We start from the raw sequence: 14,877 nt of genomic DNA on the forward strand, positions 1-14,877 counted from the left end.
AAAATAGCATTTTGTGACAACATAAATTGTCGGTTCCAAAATATCCAGAGTCGAATAGAAGTCGACAACAGATTTTAGCCAACCCTACCCATTACTAATATGGTGCATCGAATATCTCAAAGAACTGTTTGAAAACAACTGTATTCTAACGTACATACTGGTGAGACACCCTGTGTCGTTTGAATGTTTTTATTACAAGCAATGAACGATAGCGTATAAACCAAGACTGTACAGCTGTCAAACTTTCCGCACAATTTGTTTACCAAAATATTGGCACCGTAATTCATAAAAATCTTTCTCGTGCAGTAAAACTGGCGTTGAAATGAATGTTTAAGGTGATTTAAACATAAATATCTAGTAAATTAGGGTACACTTCAAAAGAGCAAATGATTGTGCGTGAGGTATCTGTAACAGTGTAGTGAAAGCATTGAAATTGCTAGACTAAAACGTGGTGTACCAGCAGCGAAGAAAGCGAACCTTTTCCCCAATATTGTGCCACGATGCCGAAAAAGATGGGAATAAACCCGAAGGCCGCCGAGGCCCGAGAACGCAAGGCTGAGGCTAAAAAATCCGCTAACGAAAAGGCTGCCAAGGCAGCAGAAGATGCTTACTGGGCGGACGACGACAAACAGCTGGCGAAGAAAAAGAAGCAAAAGGTAGTACCATTCGTTCCCCCGGCAATGCCATCCATTTCCCTCCTACTCCTACTAATTGAAACGTTTTCTGCTCCAGGAGGAAGAAGAACGGCGCAAGGCGGAAGCGGCCCGCAAGAAGGCAGAAACCAAAGCCCTGCTCGAGCAAGAGATGAACTCGATCAAGACGACGGCAAAGGTTCCGGCACCGAAGATAACCCGCTCGCAAATCGAGGCCGATCTAGAGAAACGCCAGCGAGCCATCGAAGCGTCCGCGGCCGTACCGTCGAAGCCGAAAGTGCTGGAGAAGGAAGTACCGCTGGAGGAGAATCTGAACCGTGTGATGGCGGACACGGAAGTCGCACAAACGATCGATCAGGCGATTGCGGTTCTCAGCGTCGGCGACCCGTCTGCCGATCGGCATCCGGAAAAGCGCATGAAGGCAGCATACAAGGCATACGAAGAGGAGGAATTGAAGCGCTTAAAACTGGAAAATCCCTCGCTGAAGCTGTCCCAACTGAAGCAGATGATTTTCAAAAACTGGCAAAAGGCCCCGGAAAATCCATTGAACCAAATTCGAGTCTGAGTCTGAGGGCCGAGAGCTGTAGCAGAAAGCCCGAGCCGAGCGTTGTAAATGCTGCTGCAAATGCAGGTGTGTCCTTTTATTTTTTTTTTTAAGTTAGAGCAATCCATTTGAAACGGAACGTATTTTTTGTTGTGTCGATTTCTTCTACCACAACGATGATGACATGCAGAGATTTATCGAACTTACCACCCATTGACGATTTGTGATATACCAACGAACGATCAGATGTTACTTCGTACGGCGTTGGTCGAGAGGCCGTGTGGCCTAATGGAGAAGGCGTCGGACTTCGGATCCGAAGATTGCAGGTTCGAGTCCTGTCACGGTCGCTGTATGTGTGGGAGCTTTTTTCCATACTAGATTTTAAGTATTTTTAATTCGATTTATTGATTCATTATTTATTTCCTTTACAGTACAGAACCGTTCTCTCTACGCGGTTACCGATCGTAACTTACTGGCTAGTGAAGGTTTTTACTGTATTTCGCTTTCACTTCTTCGGATACTTGCTGCTCCTCCGGTCATCTATTTTAATTAGTATCCTCAAAACTTGAAGTATGTACTTATCATACTCCTCCCTCCCCCTCTTTACATCCCGTATCCTTCTCGCTGTCTCGATTATGTCAGCAGAAAGGAAAGGGGAGAAGAATGGTTCCATTCAAAAAAGAAACTCAATTTCATGTACCGCAAATACGGAATATAGTCTGAAGTCGTTCGTTTTCGTTAATAAATAAATAAATAATTTAAATTAAATGAACATTTTGCTTGCGCTCTTCCAGGAGCTGCCGTAACGACGTTGTAACGCGCATACGCGTCAGTGCATGGGACACGGAATGTTCATCCTTACCTCTCTAAATACCAGTACATTCGGACAAAAGAAAGGGTGGAATTGATTTGTGACTGGAAATTAGTCGAATGATGGATCATTTCACTGAAAGTCGTTAAAGAATATCCCATCCCTAATGCGGTTCTAAATTGCGCATTGCTAGGGACATGGTTTCCTGTCTTTAGTATCAAGTATCCAATATTAAGCTCATTCCATCGCCTTACTCTATGGACAAAAATAGTGCCCACCAACATGGATGGCCGCTCGCTTTCGTCTTACTGTCTCGTTGCGTCGTTGCCTCTCGGTGCAGGGTTTGGATTGTGTTGGCAGCCGTTCTATTGACTAGCGTTTGCACCATTCGTCCAGCAGCATCGGCCCCGGGGTTCTCTTTCGTCGCGATGGCAGCCCATTTTCAGATTGGTGGCCGGTGTTGCTTAACATTAGATACTCAAGATTCGGCACTGCCGGACGGGGGTTGGGGCGTGTCAGCGCACGCCATGGTCCTCGCCCGGTCAGCAACATCTACTTTATCATCGGTGCGATCTCTCCTTCTATTGGTTTGGTGGATGATTAAGATTTGTCAACTGTTGCGCTCCACTCGGCCGGTTTGTTTGATCGTCTCCTTCTGTCCGAAGGTTGTTTTCCTTGTATCTCCAACTCTCTGGAAAATTTCATTCACATTCCCAGGTGTCGCATTCATTCTTCCATCCCGCACGTTCTAGTATAATGTTACATACATACACACAGCACTCACACATACACACGCACACATACTACTAATTCATTCCCTGTCCTAGGTTTGTCGAAGGAATACGACTGTTCAAACCGTTCGCCATCTCCTCACGCCGGTGCTCACGTCGCCTTTGTAACGGGTTCATCCGCCGCCTCAGCTTTTGTGATGGGACTTTCAGACGCAGAACTCACACCCGCATCCGCTGTCGAATCTTTACTGCTTCGTCCTTCGCTAGCGCTGCGGTACTGACCCTCTCCACTGGCTGGCAGCGCCTCGTTCGTGGTCTCCTCGCTCATCGTCACATCGTCCAGCCCGGTATCGCCATCGTCATAGTCCTTCGTGAACTGATCGAAGAATGCCTCCAGATCCAGATCCATTCCACTGTCCGGTTCTTCTTTTTTCACTATTTTCGGCTTCGATTCTACAGGCTGCAGCTTGGTCGTGGTAGCATTTGTTTGCAGTTTGTTTGCTTCGTTCTCGCTGTCCTCTGCAAACAGATCGCCGCCGTTCGATCGCTGCGGATCGGGGTTGAGCTGCTCGCTCAGCTTGATGTCCGCCCCGTAGATCGGGCGGAAACCGCCCTGCAGTTCCGGCTGGAAGCTGTTTTGATCGAAATTAGCCGTAGAGGAGGTAGTTACTGGTGCGGACGCTGCTGGACGGTCTGCACTATCGTCGCCAGTGCCGGTGGAGGTGGTATCACCGATGTCGGAACGATCAATCGAGTTGGGACTGTTGTGTGGACGGATTGGAGACAGGTCGGGTTTGTGTACCGCTTGCGGCTGCTGCTGCTGTTGAAGTTTGAGTGCCTGCGGCGAGGACGTTACGACGGCCCACCCTTCGTACGGATTGGTCACCTTGACCGGATCCAAACTCATGCTCGCCTGGAACGGTGCCTGGAAGCTTTGCTCGTAGCGACGCGAAGGGTTGCCAAACTCATCCACATCGTCGATCTTCAGATAGGACACCTCCGTCTGCGTTTCACCGTACGGCGAGTAGTAGTAATTGCTCGCTGCCGATCCGTAACCTCCAACGGGTTTGCTGTACCGCATATTACTGCCTCCCACTACGCTGGATTCGGTTGGAGTGTACGCGATCGCAATCGGCGTGCTGTCCGTCTGGAAACGTTGCAGTTTGCTGGAGATCAGGTCCTGATCCTGATCGCGCACATTCGTCGGCTCCTCGCCCAGATTGTATTCGGAGTCCGATTCTAGCAGATCTTGCGTCGGTTGTCCGCCCGATTGCTCCTTGTCGAGCTGTTGGGCCAGTGCCAGGGGGTCAGGTTTCTCGAGACTGTACGGGAAGTTGAGCTTACCGTTCGGGTTGGGTTTCCGGTGTTTGGCCGTTAAGATTGGTTCCTGCTCAAAGTGTGAGGCGATCGAAAACGGCGTGTTCTGGTACTCCGTACCGGGGCTGATCGGTTTCGATGGAGGTTGCTCTCCGCGATGGCCTACCACGATCGGATCGCCGTTCGGTTTGCTATCCAGCCGGACAGGTGTACTCTTCACCGGGTAGACTACATACACTGGCCGGTCCTTGTGGCCCGTCTCGTGCGTTTGCGATTGGGGCGATCCGGCTACGACGTTGCTTGCCTCACCGAGCGATTCTTGCACCGAGGGAGAACCGTGGGACGATGCCTGCTTCTTGGACTGTAGCATCTGCAGCGTTACCACGGGTTCCAGTTTAGGTCGCTGCTGCTGATCATCCCTCAAGATGTTGCGCAAGATCTGGGGTGGATTCCGATGGAACTCGCTGTCCTCCAGAGGTTCGTTCGGTTTTTCCGCGGAAGTAACGGCCGGTGGAATAACGTTGGACGAGCTTCCCGACACTGGAGCAGCTGCTGGTGGTGGTGGTGGCGGTGGAGGCTGTAGCCGGGGCGGTTGAATGTTGTACACGCGATCCTTAATCATGGCTGGCGGCGGTGGTGGCGGCGGTAGTCGATAGTAACGACGGTTCTCCAGCTCGGCCGATGCCGGATGCATCTGCGGGCGACTCGGGGAAGGGCTTAGGCGCGTCATTAGCCGCGTCGGCACCGGAGTTCGGCGCATGGCCGCTGTGGATGGCGGCAACCCGTTGGGCACATTATAGCCGGCCGGTTTCCGTAGCGGGGGACCAGCTTTAACGAGCATTCCCGACGGTGGGCCGACACGGTACGTTCCCGGTTCCTTCATGTACGGTGGATGGCCTTGGGAAATCTTTGCATTCGGACGGAACTGGGGCAGAATGTTCGGCAGCGTGAGTGTCGGGCGGGAAGGCCGATCGCTTGAATACGTTGGAGGTCGGCGCTGAATTTCGCTGTACCGGAAGGGCGGCCCTTGGGCGGGTATTGGTGGGCGCGGTCGTTGCTTGATCAGATCAGGACGCTCCGGACCGGACGGAGGTGTCAGCTGTTCGGGCAGATCCGCTGGATAGTTCGGGTTGGGCGCGATGGACAGCTCGTTCCGGTTGAGCGTTTCACTGGAGGGCGAGGACGAGTCGAACACGATGCGGTTCGAAACCTCGTGCAGCGTGCTGGCAATGTCTTGGTTCGGTGGGAACACCACCATCTGGTCGCTGCGCACCGGCGCCGAGTGTCCGTTCGGGGGCAAAACTTCCGACTTGTGCGTGCCGCTGATGATGGGCGCATTATCGTACTTGTCGTCTGACTCGCTCGGGAACCGTACGCTCGTCGTCTTGATGATGTCTTGCGGCTTCACTTGCACCTGTACGGACGCGCCGACGTTCGTTTGGTCGTGTGGTTCGTCCAGCACCTGGCCCATCTGGTAGGACGGACGGCCGGCGCTAAGTGCAGCGGCCGAGGCCGAATCTTGCGACACCGAGCCCACAAAGTGGCCTCCAACACCTTCTGCGTGGGACGACGACCCAATGCTGCTGCCGACGGACTGCTGCGAGCCCAGCACGAACGTGGCGGAGTGCTGGTTCGGGCTAATCACGACATTGTTCATGCTCGGCACTGCTCCATACTTGACCACGTTCAGCTGCGGCTGCTGCACCTCGTACTTGACGTACTGCCCGCCCACCACATCCATCGCCGGTGGTTGGGGACGATGTCCGTTCGATTGGTGTACCGGGTATTGCCCGTATTGTTGCTGGTGCTGCTGTTCATACTGCTGCTGCTCATACTGCTGCTGCTGATGCTGCTGGGTCTGCACGAACGACGGTCTAGTTGGTGGTGTCTGCGGCTGTGGATGTATCTCGTATCGCACGTACTGATCGGATAGATCGATCGACTGCTCGATGCGGGGCCCACTGGACCCAATGGTTACCGATCCGACCGATCCCTCATTCAACAGCACAATGGAAGGCGGCGTCGTCGGAAAAGCTTGCTCCTCGAGCGGCTGCTCTTCCACCTCCTCGACACGATTGTTCTCCGCCTGCTGCGATTCGATGCGCTTCTTCTGCTCGAGCGTGCTGAAGATGTCGGACAGTGACATCACGGCCGGGTTCTTCGGCAGATCGATCTTGGTGTTCGAGCCGCTGGCGGCCGTTTCCCGGTCCGGCCCGGTTTCTTCGGCCTGGGATGGCATCGGTCGGAACGGTGCCGGTCGCGAGCCTTCATACTTCAGCGCTGGCATGGTAAACTTGATCTTTGGCTGCTCGTCCGCATCGTCCACGAAGCGCACGGGATTGGCAGGAGCGGTCGAGGCCGTTACGGCGACGGTACTCTCCGTGCTGGTCGTCGTCTGGAAGGATGTCGTGGGCCAGTGCGGCCGTCCAGCCGGTGAGTAGTAGGTGGAGGATCTCATCGGGGTGGAAGGGGCGCGTTCGGTAGTGGTCGTGGTCGGTCCGGGCAGGGCCAGCGTCGACGGCAGGAAGAACTTCTTGCGCGTCTGCTCGGACGTCTCCAGGTATTTGTTCTTGATCGTGCTCTTGTACGGGTAGCGCGTGAAGAGCTGCTTCTGAGAGTTGGCCGTCGTTCGTGGCGCTTCCGTCGTCGTCGTGGTCGGAGCTGGTGTGGTCGTCGTTGTTGTGGTCGTGGTGGTTGTCGTGGTCGTCGGTGTCGTGATCGGCCGTCCCGACGTGGCGGGGTAGGTGTAATACGCGTTCGCGTTGCCCTGTCCCGCTCCCGGTGCGCGATTGTAGCTTCCTGCCGTATACTGGGGCCTGCTGTAGAAGTACTTGGTCGAGGCCGCCGGGGTCGCGGTCGTGCTGCTAGCGGTGGTTGTCGTTGGTGCTGCGGTTGCCGATGTGGCCGCTACGATGTGCGTGTTCCCATGCTCGCGGTGGTTCGAGCCCTTGTTGATGCCTTGATACTTGAGGTTCGAGTACGAGCTCGATATCGAGACGAAGTTTTCCGGCGAGTACATTTTGGGCAGATTGAGAAAGTCGTGAAAGTTGGGCGTCGATTGATGGATGATCACGTCCTTCTTCTCGCTCACGTAGCTATCTTTGATCGGTTCGTACGGCTTGCCGTCCCCGAGGTCAAGCTGATTGCCCGTCTTCTTGTGCAGGAAGTCGATCGCCCCCGTCGAAGGGTCACGATCGACCAGGAACGGTTTGCCATCGTTGAACACGTCGGAGGGCAGCAGAACCGACCCCGGCAGCAGGTCCTCGTCCACGTTCGATTCTTCCGCGATCAGATCCTCGAAGTCATCGTCGAAGGTGTAGGCGCTGGCGGTGGAAAGGAGCAGCAGTGCTGCACCCAGTGTCACTCCCAGCGGGAGCATTTGGATTCGTTTTCTCATCCTTTGTGTTAACTAGGGGAGAAGATGAGGCAGAAAAAAAGATGTCCGTAAGTATAAAAGCAAACACACAGTTATAAGTTAATTTAAAACTCGGTTGAAAACGTTCTATTGGGCCCATTTTCTCGATTATTCCACAATAAATATTAATCAAAAGGTACGCAACGAAATCGTGCAACGCCTTTTCGATTAGGCGAATAATATAAATGTTGGGTTTTCTCTCACGGAAGTGCCTGGCAAACGGAAGAAAGTGGCGGGAAATCCCCCGATACCGTTTAAAGTTTTCACTCATCAAAACCGAAACCGTAGCCTACCGGGCGGATCGGACTTCGGCGGGAAATTCGACATTGTGTATTTTCACGGTTGCCTTCTTTTCGCGGTTCTTTCGCGCCCCATACCCTACCCAAAATCCACATCTCATCAGCAACAAATCAGACCAATTTACATCCAATCAGCACCAGTGCATTACGTTACGTCGATTTCACTTTCCACCAGGGCTAGGGTGGGATTGAAAATTAGTAACAAATACAACAACAAAAAACTTCCCAAAATGCGAGGGAAATTAAACATACCTGACGCCGGATGCGGCATGTCACGGCCAAAACTACCGTCATTCGAAAGCGAAATTAACTTCATTAACCGCACACATCCGAACGAGGAGGGATCAATATCGCCATTTTTGCGCCAGCCGATAGCCGATCATAATGAAGATGCCTTAATCAGAGGCACATTTGCCTGTCTGGTGCTGCCCGCCGGTGGAAAGCGGAAACGTATGTTGACCCCTGCAGCTGGCCTGTCGTTGAACCCGGGCCCGTTGATTTCTCCTCGTTGCCACCAACGCACAATCGCAAAACAACGAGTTATCATTTTATTTAATTTTTAGGCTTGCGGATTGTGTGCACACCAACGCACCAACGCTCTTGCCATTTCCGTTTGCTTCCCCCGCTAGAAGCTGTGTTTCTGGGCACGGTACAAATTGGACTGGATTGCATTGGAGCTCTTAGGTGCTGCGCCGATGGAGTGAAAAGAAAAGTGAAAGAGCTTTTCCCGCGCGCGCTTTAAGCTTTATTGTCTTTTGCAATGTTTTCCCACACGTGCTTGATGGAAGTGAGATGGAGGTGGGTTTATGTTTTGCAAGCTGATTACTCTATTTACGGTTTACGAGGTGGAAACCCTTTGTTTGTCATTAAGCCTTTGTTTGTCATTAAGCCCTCCCAAATTCTTATTTCCGAGAGTTTAGTCAAATATAAAGCCATTCCATCAACAAATGCCGTTCAATTGATTGGTAAGCAGCGACACAAACGGAAAGAGGTTAAAAGTGATCCGTTAGGCGTGTCAAGCTGTCTCCGCGTTCGACCTGCTAACCGAAATCCGTGGACTTTGGGCTGCTCACCCCCCCCCCCTCCCCTCGACGACACGGCTGGAGAATATTAATCGCGGCAGAAAATCCGACTTCCCGTACCCTTTCCCTCTGATGATTCGACAGGTGACCGAAATTGTGAGACCGATCGGACAGCTTTCCCTTCCCGTCGCGGTCGCGCGCACGTTATGCAACGGTGTCGATGAGAACCAGCGAGTGAGCGTTTACTGCAGACGATTGATTTTGTTGATTCTACACCGGTAGCTGGCGGTTCGTAGTGGCCCGATTTCTCCATCGCTGGGCGCTGACAACAGACAACAGGCAGGAAGGAATTCTAAACAAGAGAAACAGTTAAATTAGCATCCCACTTGTTGGGCAGCGTTCCGTGTTGGGCTTCCACCTTCTGCGACGATTGGATGACATGCGGAGAATGTGGCGACACGTTGGAACTGTCGGAACGATGGCCCTCAGCATAGCCGAGGGAAGGAAATCTACCAAGCAGCGGCGTAGCGGTAAATATGAAATTGATATCTCAACCCATTAGCCTCCGATGGGTGCGAGCTTTTGTCAATTTCTCCTGCTCAAACGTTATGCGCAAACCCTACGCAATGTCGAGAAATTCATGACCCCTTTTTTCGAGGATGGAGGATTTTTTATTTCGTTGGTAATGAAAGCGTTTTTTTTTTGGTAACTTCTTCTGCTCCTACACCCTCTTACATTCCACTTCTAAGCAGGAAATTGTACTAAAAGTTGTCTTCCGTGAGCTATGCCGTGTGGAGTGAAAGCTCTACGGTTCCTCCCGCGAAGCAAGCAAAGCAACAGCAACAAAAGTGTACCCCCCCCCCCCCCCTAACCTCCCCCCCATGCCTCCCACACTGCCCACGCCACTGCGCGTACTATGCACGATTGAGAACGAGCCAAAGAGCCCAAGAGTCACCGATGTCGCCGTACACACTTCACTACACTTCGATTCACTTTCCATTCGTTTGACGGTCGTTTGAAAGTGGGGTGCAAATTAAAGTGGCCTGAATTGATGCCGCTGGAGAGGAATCAGAATCGGGCAGTTTAGTGGCGGAATGAAGAGGCTGCGAGTGTCGGGGGGGGGGGGGGGGTTTGCAGGTATTAATTATCATTTTAATCACCCCCTGGTTGGTTGTAAGTCAGTGCTTTCCTCGCAATATGATAATTCGAAACCGAAGTGATCGGTTTTCCAACACAGAAAGTTCCTGTTTTCTTGCGGTTCAAACTGGTCTCGAATCGATTGTCGGTTTTGTATAGGGATTTAGTTGATGTGTTTTTAACAATAATCTATTGGATGAAAAAAACGTGAATTTCCATGCATAATAAAAACACTATTGACCAATACAATGCGGCGGAAATGGAGCAGTCAACTTGTTTCCGAACCAAACGATCGAGACAAATTAACGTTAAAAAAGCGTCCCCCGAAAATCCCAAACCCCGGAAGGCTCCTATCTCGCTTGGGCCGTAAGAATATGCTTAAAGTTAATGAATTTTGCTCCACCGATCATCGCTTCCACACAGGAAGCAGCCGCCAGTCCATTTGTCGATCCACATCCGATTCCCATTTCACATTCCACTGCTGCGGGTTTCTGTGTTTGTTTGTTTGCGCTTCCGTCTCGATTTCATCGGTCACTTCACAACCCGGCAGACGATCGGACACGGCCGGGGCCGGCCGTCAACTGGGTCAGTCCAATCGCACCGAAAGGGCCCAGATATGGCCGGGAGGCGCAGGTGATCTTTAATGCTGGCCGTTGTGCCGCCGATTTCCTCCCCAGGGCGGCAGGCTAACGTGAATGCTTACGGGTTACTATCTCGCCGACGAGATGATTAGAAGACAAGGCGCACGAGAACCTGCTGTAGTTCCTCGTCGTCTCTTTCTCTCTTTCTCTCTCTCTCTCTCTCTTTTTTTCTCTGTCTCTCTCCCTCTCTCTTTATGTTTACCTCCACGCAGCCCTTCATCTTTAAACGCGGTTGGATCAAGTTTTGCGGATGCGCAGAATCGAAAGTTGACTGACCATCATCCGCGTCCGTTGTTCCGCGTACGGGCTGAACAAAGTGCAGGTGGAAAAGTACGCAGAGGTGCTTGTGTGCCGGGATGATCGTGATGATGATGATGATGATGATCAGTTGTCAACATCCGCCGTGGCATCGCGTTCCATTGCGAACCGGATCGTCGGTGGCCAGTGCAACTCGGAGCCGACTTTCGATTTGACAGCGGGTCTGCCCGTACCGCGGTCACGATACGCACCGCGCGCTTTCCCAACGGACGCGCACTAACGAGAAAGCATGAAAATGGGTCAAGGTGAGCGCTAGCTCTGCTGGAATCGTTCAAGCGCTTCAAACCTGATCGTATTTCAATCGGACGTGGGGTTAGCAGCAGGGCTTTGATCGTGATCGACGGAAAGGAAGAGAAAGATACCAGTGCGTGAGGTTGTTTGTGATGTCGTGCGTTTGGAACTGGCAGTACCTACGCAAAACGCATTGATTAGTGGACAATACGATCGTAAGAGGATGAAATCAAGATCACCTTACACTAAGTAGCAGTGAAATGGATCATTGCTGTGTGTTTGGATTGTGGAAAATGTTGCATTTTATTGGGGCATTGTCTGTTCAATTGTTTTAAAAGTTTGTTTGTTGTTAGTGTAAAGAATAAAGTGGTTTGACACACAAACAATCCACAATCTTCTACGAAAAAAAGTATCCAAAATCACATAAAAATGAAAGGTAAACCAAATAAATCAGCGAGTATTTGTTTGTTTAGAGAAGAAAAGCTGCTCAAGAATGCGCATACACTCATAGACACAATCTATAGTTGCAACATATAAAAGTGGCGATGCTTCTTTTTCGAAAACCTTTACCTCGAAATATAATTTTCCTTCGAAGCTGAGAATCAATAATTATACAGATTCTGAAAGCTTGGACTGGAGCTCATTCGAACGATGAAGGCGATAGGCATTTAAAATTAAACGGTTAAAAATGCTAGCTTTGCAACTGTCTCAGTAGGATTGGTTTCATTACAAAAATCAATAAAACTTATATAAATCAGTCCGACAACCCGACAAATGAGAAATAAAACTTATAGAAATTGAAGCTTCAGTAGTTAAGTGTGTATGAGCAGAATTACACTGCAACATCGTGATCATACAAGTTACAATACAGCAACTACAGCTATCAAAGGACTAATAGCGATGGGAAAAATGAAGTTTTTGTCTGAATCGATTCCGGTTAGCTCCGCTATTTTGTGGAAACGATTCCGGATAGTAGGTTCGGAATCAGTTTCCAAAATCGGAATTGGTTCCGGAATCGGCTCGAAATCGAAATCAGCTCTTGAATCGGAATTATCTCCTAAATTAGAATCGGTTTCCAAACGGAGTCAGATTCGGCATCGCCATAAAAATAGGCGTTTGGGTCCAATCATACTACGTGTTGATAACCGCAAAAAATCAAAATTTACTTGTAAAAGATCCATTCTCATGGAGATTCCCGGATTGATTTCGCTTCTAAAACTTCTTTTTTTAATTCAAGAACTAATTCACATTCCGGAGCTAATTCTAATTCTGGAGTCAATTATGATTCCATTATCGGGGCAAATTGCGATTCCAGAGCCGATTCTGATCGCGGAATCGATTCCAGAGCCGACTCGGGAATCTGCTCCGAAGTCAACTCTGGAATCGGCTCCGGAATCGGAATCGGCTCCGGAATTGATTCCATCACGGAATCGGAATAGGGTAGGTCCAATTCCGAGCTCCCACAACTACTACATATACTACATTTGACACTGTCATAGTTCATACCATTTGCTGTATGGATGATGAAAAAAATGATATAAATCCACAAATATAAGATTATCTTCATTAATATCGTATTTGACAAAGGTTTCTGCGAAATATGATTTGCACTTTATAGTAACTATATTATATCGTCAATGAATTCAACATTCGCAATCAATCCTTTTTTAAGAACAAATAACACGTTTCTTTATACCATATGGCGCTTTAAGTCGCAATGTTTAGCTCATGGTTATCTTTTACAAATTCAACAAACACAATACAACACATTTCATAATCTTATATTAAAAAACGCTTAACGCTTTTAACTTTATAAAATATTGTCAATTTAATATAAAAATTTATCAACGTTCAAAACTCGTGACAAAGGTTACCGACCTTCACTACAACATATTGTAACGTTCTTCTCACGCTTCAACAGAAAACCCAACTAACCTCATTGATTCTTGCAACCTCTAGAACCGGTTCTTTGGAAGATTCTAGCACCACGAAACACCAAGATGAATGAGAAAAAACGAAGAAAATAGGAGAGAAAGTGGTTGTCTTTCTGTGCTGGCCTAATTGTAGGCTACGAACCAGCTTTAGAACGCTTCTTTTCTTCTGTTTCCTGTGTCTTGTTGCTTCGTCTCAACCTTAACCGAGAACGTTTTCACTTTTAACCCCTTCTCGATGCTCGAGGTCGTTCCTCTCGGTTGAGTTTTATTACACACATTATTATTATTAATCTGCCCAGCTACACCCCACGCTCAGACAGAGCAGAGTAAAAGAAGAATAAGAAGAGAGAGAAAAACAACCAAATCACCCGCACTCAGCATTCGGATTCAAGTAAAGGTGGGCCTTGTTCCCGGTGCTTCTCGGTGAAAGTTTCGTTTTCGAGCATTGAGACGTTGCACATGAAGCCATGGGAGGATGGGAATCGCTTTCAAGTACGAGTGCGTGAGTGGAAGCAATTTCCGCATTCGTTTGTAAGTTGGGGGAGCCTTTCTTATCGTGAAGATCGGGGTGTTGTTTCTCTCGTTGGTTCGTTCATTTCACAAGCTTTCGTCTCGTTACGTTTAGAGTTTGAAGCGTGTTTTTTTCTGGGGGTTTCGTTTGATGGCTACAGTTCCATCTTCCGACCAATTCGTCTGCCCGGTGTTTTTTGGCTAGTTCAATGACACACAAACAAGCTGCTCATGGTCATCAGTACGGTGAGTGTGGAAAAGCTCTTCGCAGTAGGAAATTGTAACCCTCGTGGGTGCTTTCGTTCGATGCCCCAAGCAATTGGGCAATTTCCATTGAAATGAGTATGCAGTTTCGGCTGTATCTTTGCGAGTTTGACCGGTGTGTTGGATGTGCTGGTTAGGAATAGCATCGTTAATGAAATTCACTGAACGATTTTCAGATTAAAACTTCAGCAATCATATCTTGGCCTCATCTTAAACGGTTGAGTGTATTTTTGGTGTGTTCCTTTTGTAAAACCAGGAAGCCACACAGACGCTTTGCGGACAGGAAACATTGAATGAAAAATAGACTTGCGCCGATTGACTGCTTTACGAAGCAAACAACAAACACGACGCAAACCAGTTGTGCCACTGTGCTGTGTACTTTCTTCTTCCGCCAAAGAAATCCTTCCCCGGGGGCAATGCAAACGGTGGCATCGTACATGGTGCGACCTGCGCATTCATACCGCAGTACCGCACATTCTGCAACCTACTCTAAGAGATTCCGTTTCGTTTTCCATCGAGGAATGTGCATCTGCAGTTCGCGCCAGTCTTAAAACACGACAAGAAACACTTACACACACACACTCACAAACACACCGTACGATGATCATTGGAAGCTACTTGGCGATAGTGTTTGTAAAACCAATGACAAACGGGCTAGAAGCGCTGAATGAAAACGAAAGACTTCAACCGGCCCACTGCAAGCGACGAACCCGGAACCCCCGGAAAGCGTGTATGGATGCCGTGCCGCATCGTTTGGTGCGAACGCTTCGAAACCTTTTCAGTTTGCAGTGCCCTTCGGGAAAAGCACAGCTACGGAGAGAGAAGGAGAAAAATAAAGCACCGATTTCACAGAAGATGGCGGCGTGCCAAAAGGAAATTAAAAGACAACAAAACGATGCTCCACGGAGAGGACGCTTGCGTTTTGTTTGCGCTCACGTTTGCCATGCCTAGTTGGTGGTTGACGGTGAGCCGTAAACTAGTTCATAATTTCACGTTCACGCTCAATCTTCGCGTCACGGGCTCCGGGGGTATGTTGTGATAGTTATTTAT

The 14,877-nt window shown here is 49.6% G+C and overlaps 2 protein-coding genes and 1 non-coding gene across 3 annotated transcripts in view; 2 read left to right on the forward strand and 1 right to left on the reverse strand.

Moving 5' to 3' along the window:
- The first annotated feature begins 220 nt into the window (after positions 1-220).
- On the forward strand, positions 221-1,340 carry LOC1273934 (coiled-coil domain-containing protein 124). The gene is made up of 2 exons (XM_312989.6): positions 221-656; positions 733-1,340. Exons 1-2 carry the CDS (start codon positions 501-503, stop codon positions 1,216-1,218), a joined length of 642 nt encoding a protein of 213 aa, XP_312989.5. The 5' UTR covers positions 221-500; the 3' UTR covers positions 1,219-1,340.
- Positions 1,341-1,471: 131 nt separating this feature from the next.
- On the forward strand, positions 1,472-1,544 carry Trnar-ucg (transfer RNA arginine (anticodon UCG)). Its single transcript has one exon. It is a non-coding gene; the product is annotated as a tRNA-Arg (tRNA).
- A 253-nt stretch (positions 1,545-1,797) lies between these two features.
- LOC11176130 (uncharacterized) overlaps positions 1,798-14,877 on the reverse strand; it is a 34,303-nt gene continuing 21,223 nt past the window's right edge. The window contains exon 2 of the mRNA XM_061644445.1: positions 1,798-7,465. Within this exon, the coding sequence (XP_061500429.1) occupies positions 2,891-7,453 (4,563 nt within the window). The 5' untranslated portion in view covers positions 7,454-7,465 and the 3' untranslated portion in view covers positions 1,798-2,890. The remainder of the gene's footprint in view (positions 7,466-14,877) is intronic.

This window comes from Anopheles gambiae, chromosome 2, assembly GCF_943734735.2.
Source record: "Anopheles gambiae chromosome 2, idAnoGambNW_F1_1, whole genome shotgun sequence".
In the NCBI taxonomy this organism is placed as follows: Eukaryota; Metazoa; Arthropoda; class Insecta; order Diptera; family Culicidae; genus Anopheles; species Anopheles gambiae.

Bases quoted from the DNA above. Each gene is read 5' to 3' on its own strand.
- LOC1273934 (XM_312989.6), top strand. From the start codon at position 501: ATGCCGAAAAAGATGGGAATAAACCCGAAGGCCGCCGAGGCCCGAGAA. The intron at 657-732 runs GTAGTACCATTC...TTTCTGCTCCAG, and splicing joins CGAAGAAAAAGAAGCAAAAG to GAGGAAGAAGAACGGCGCAA.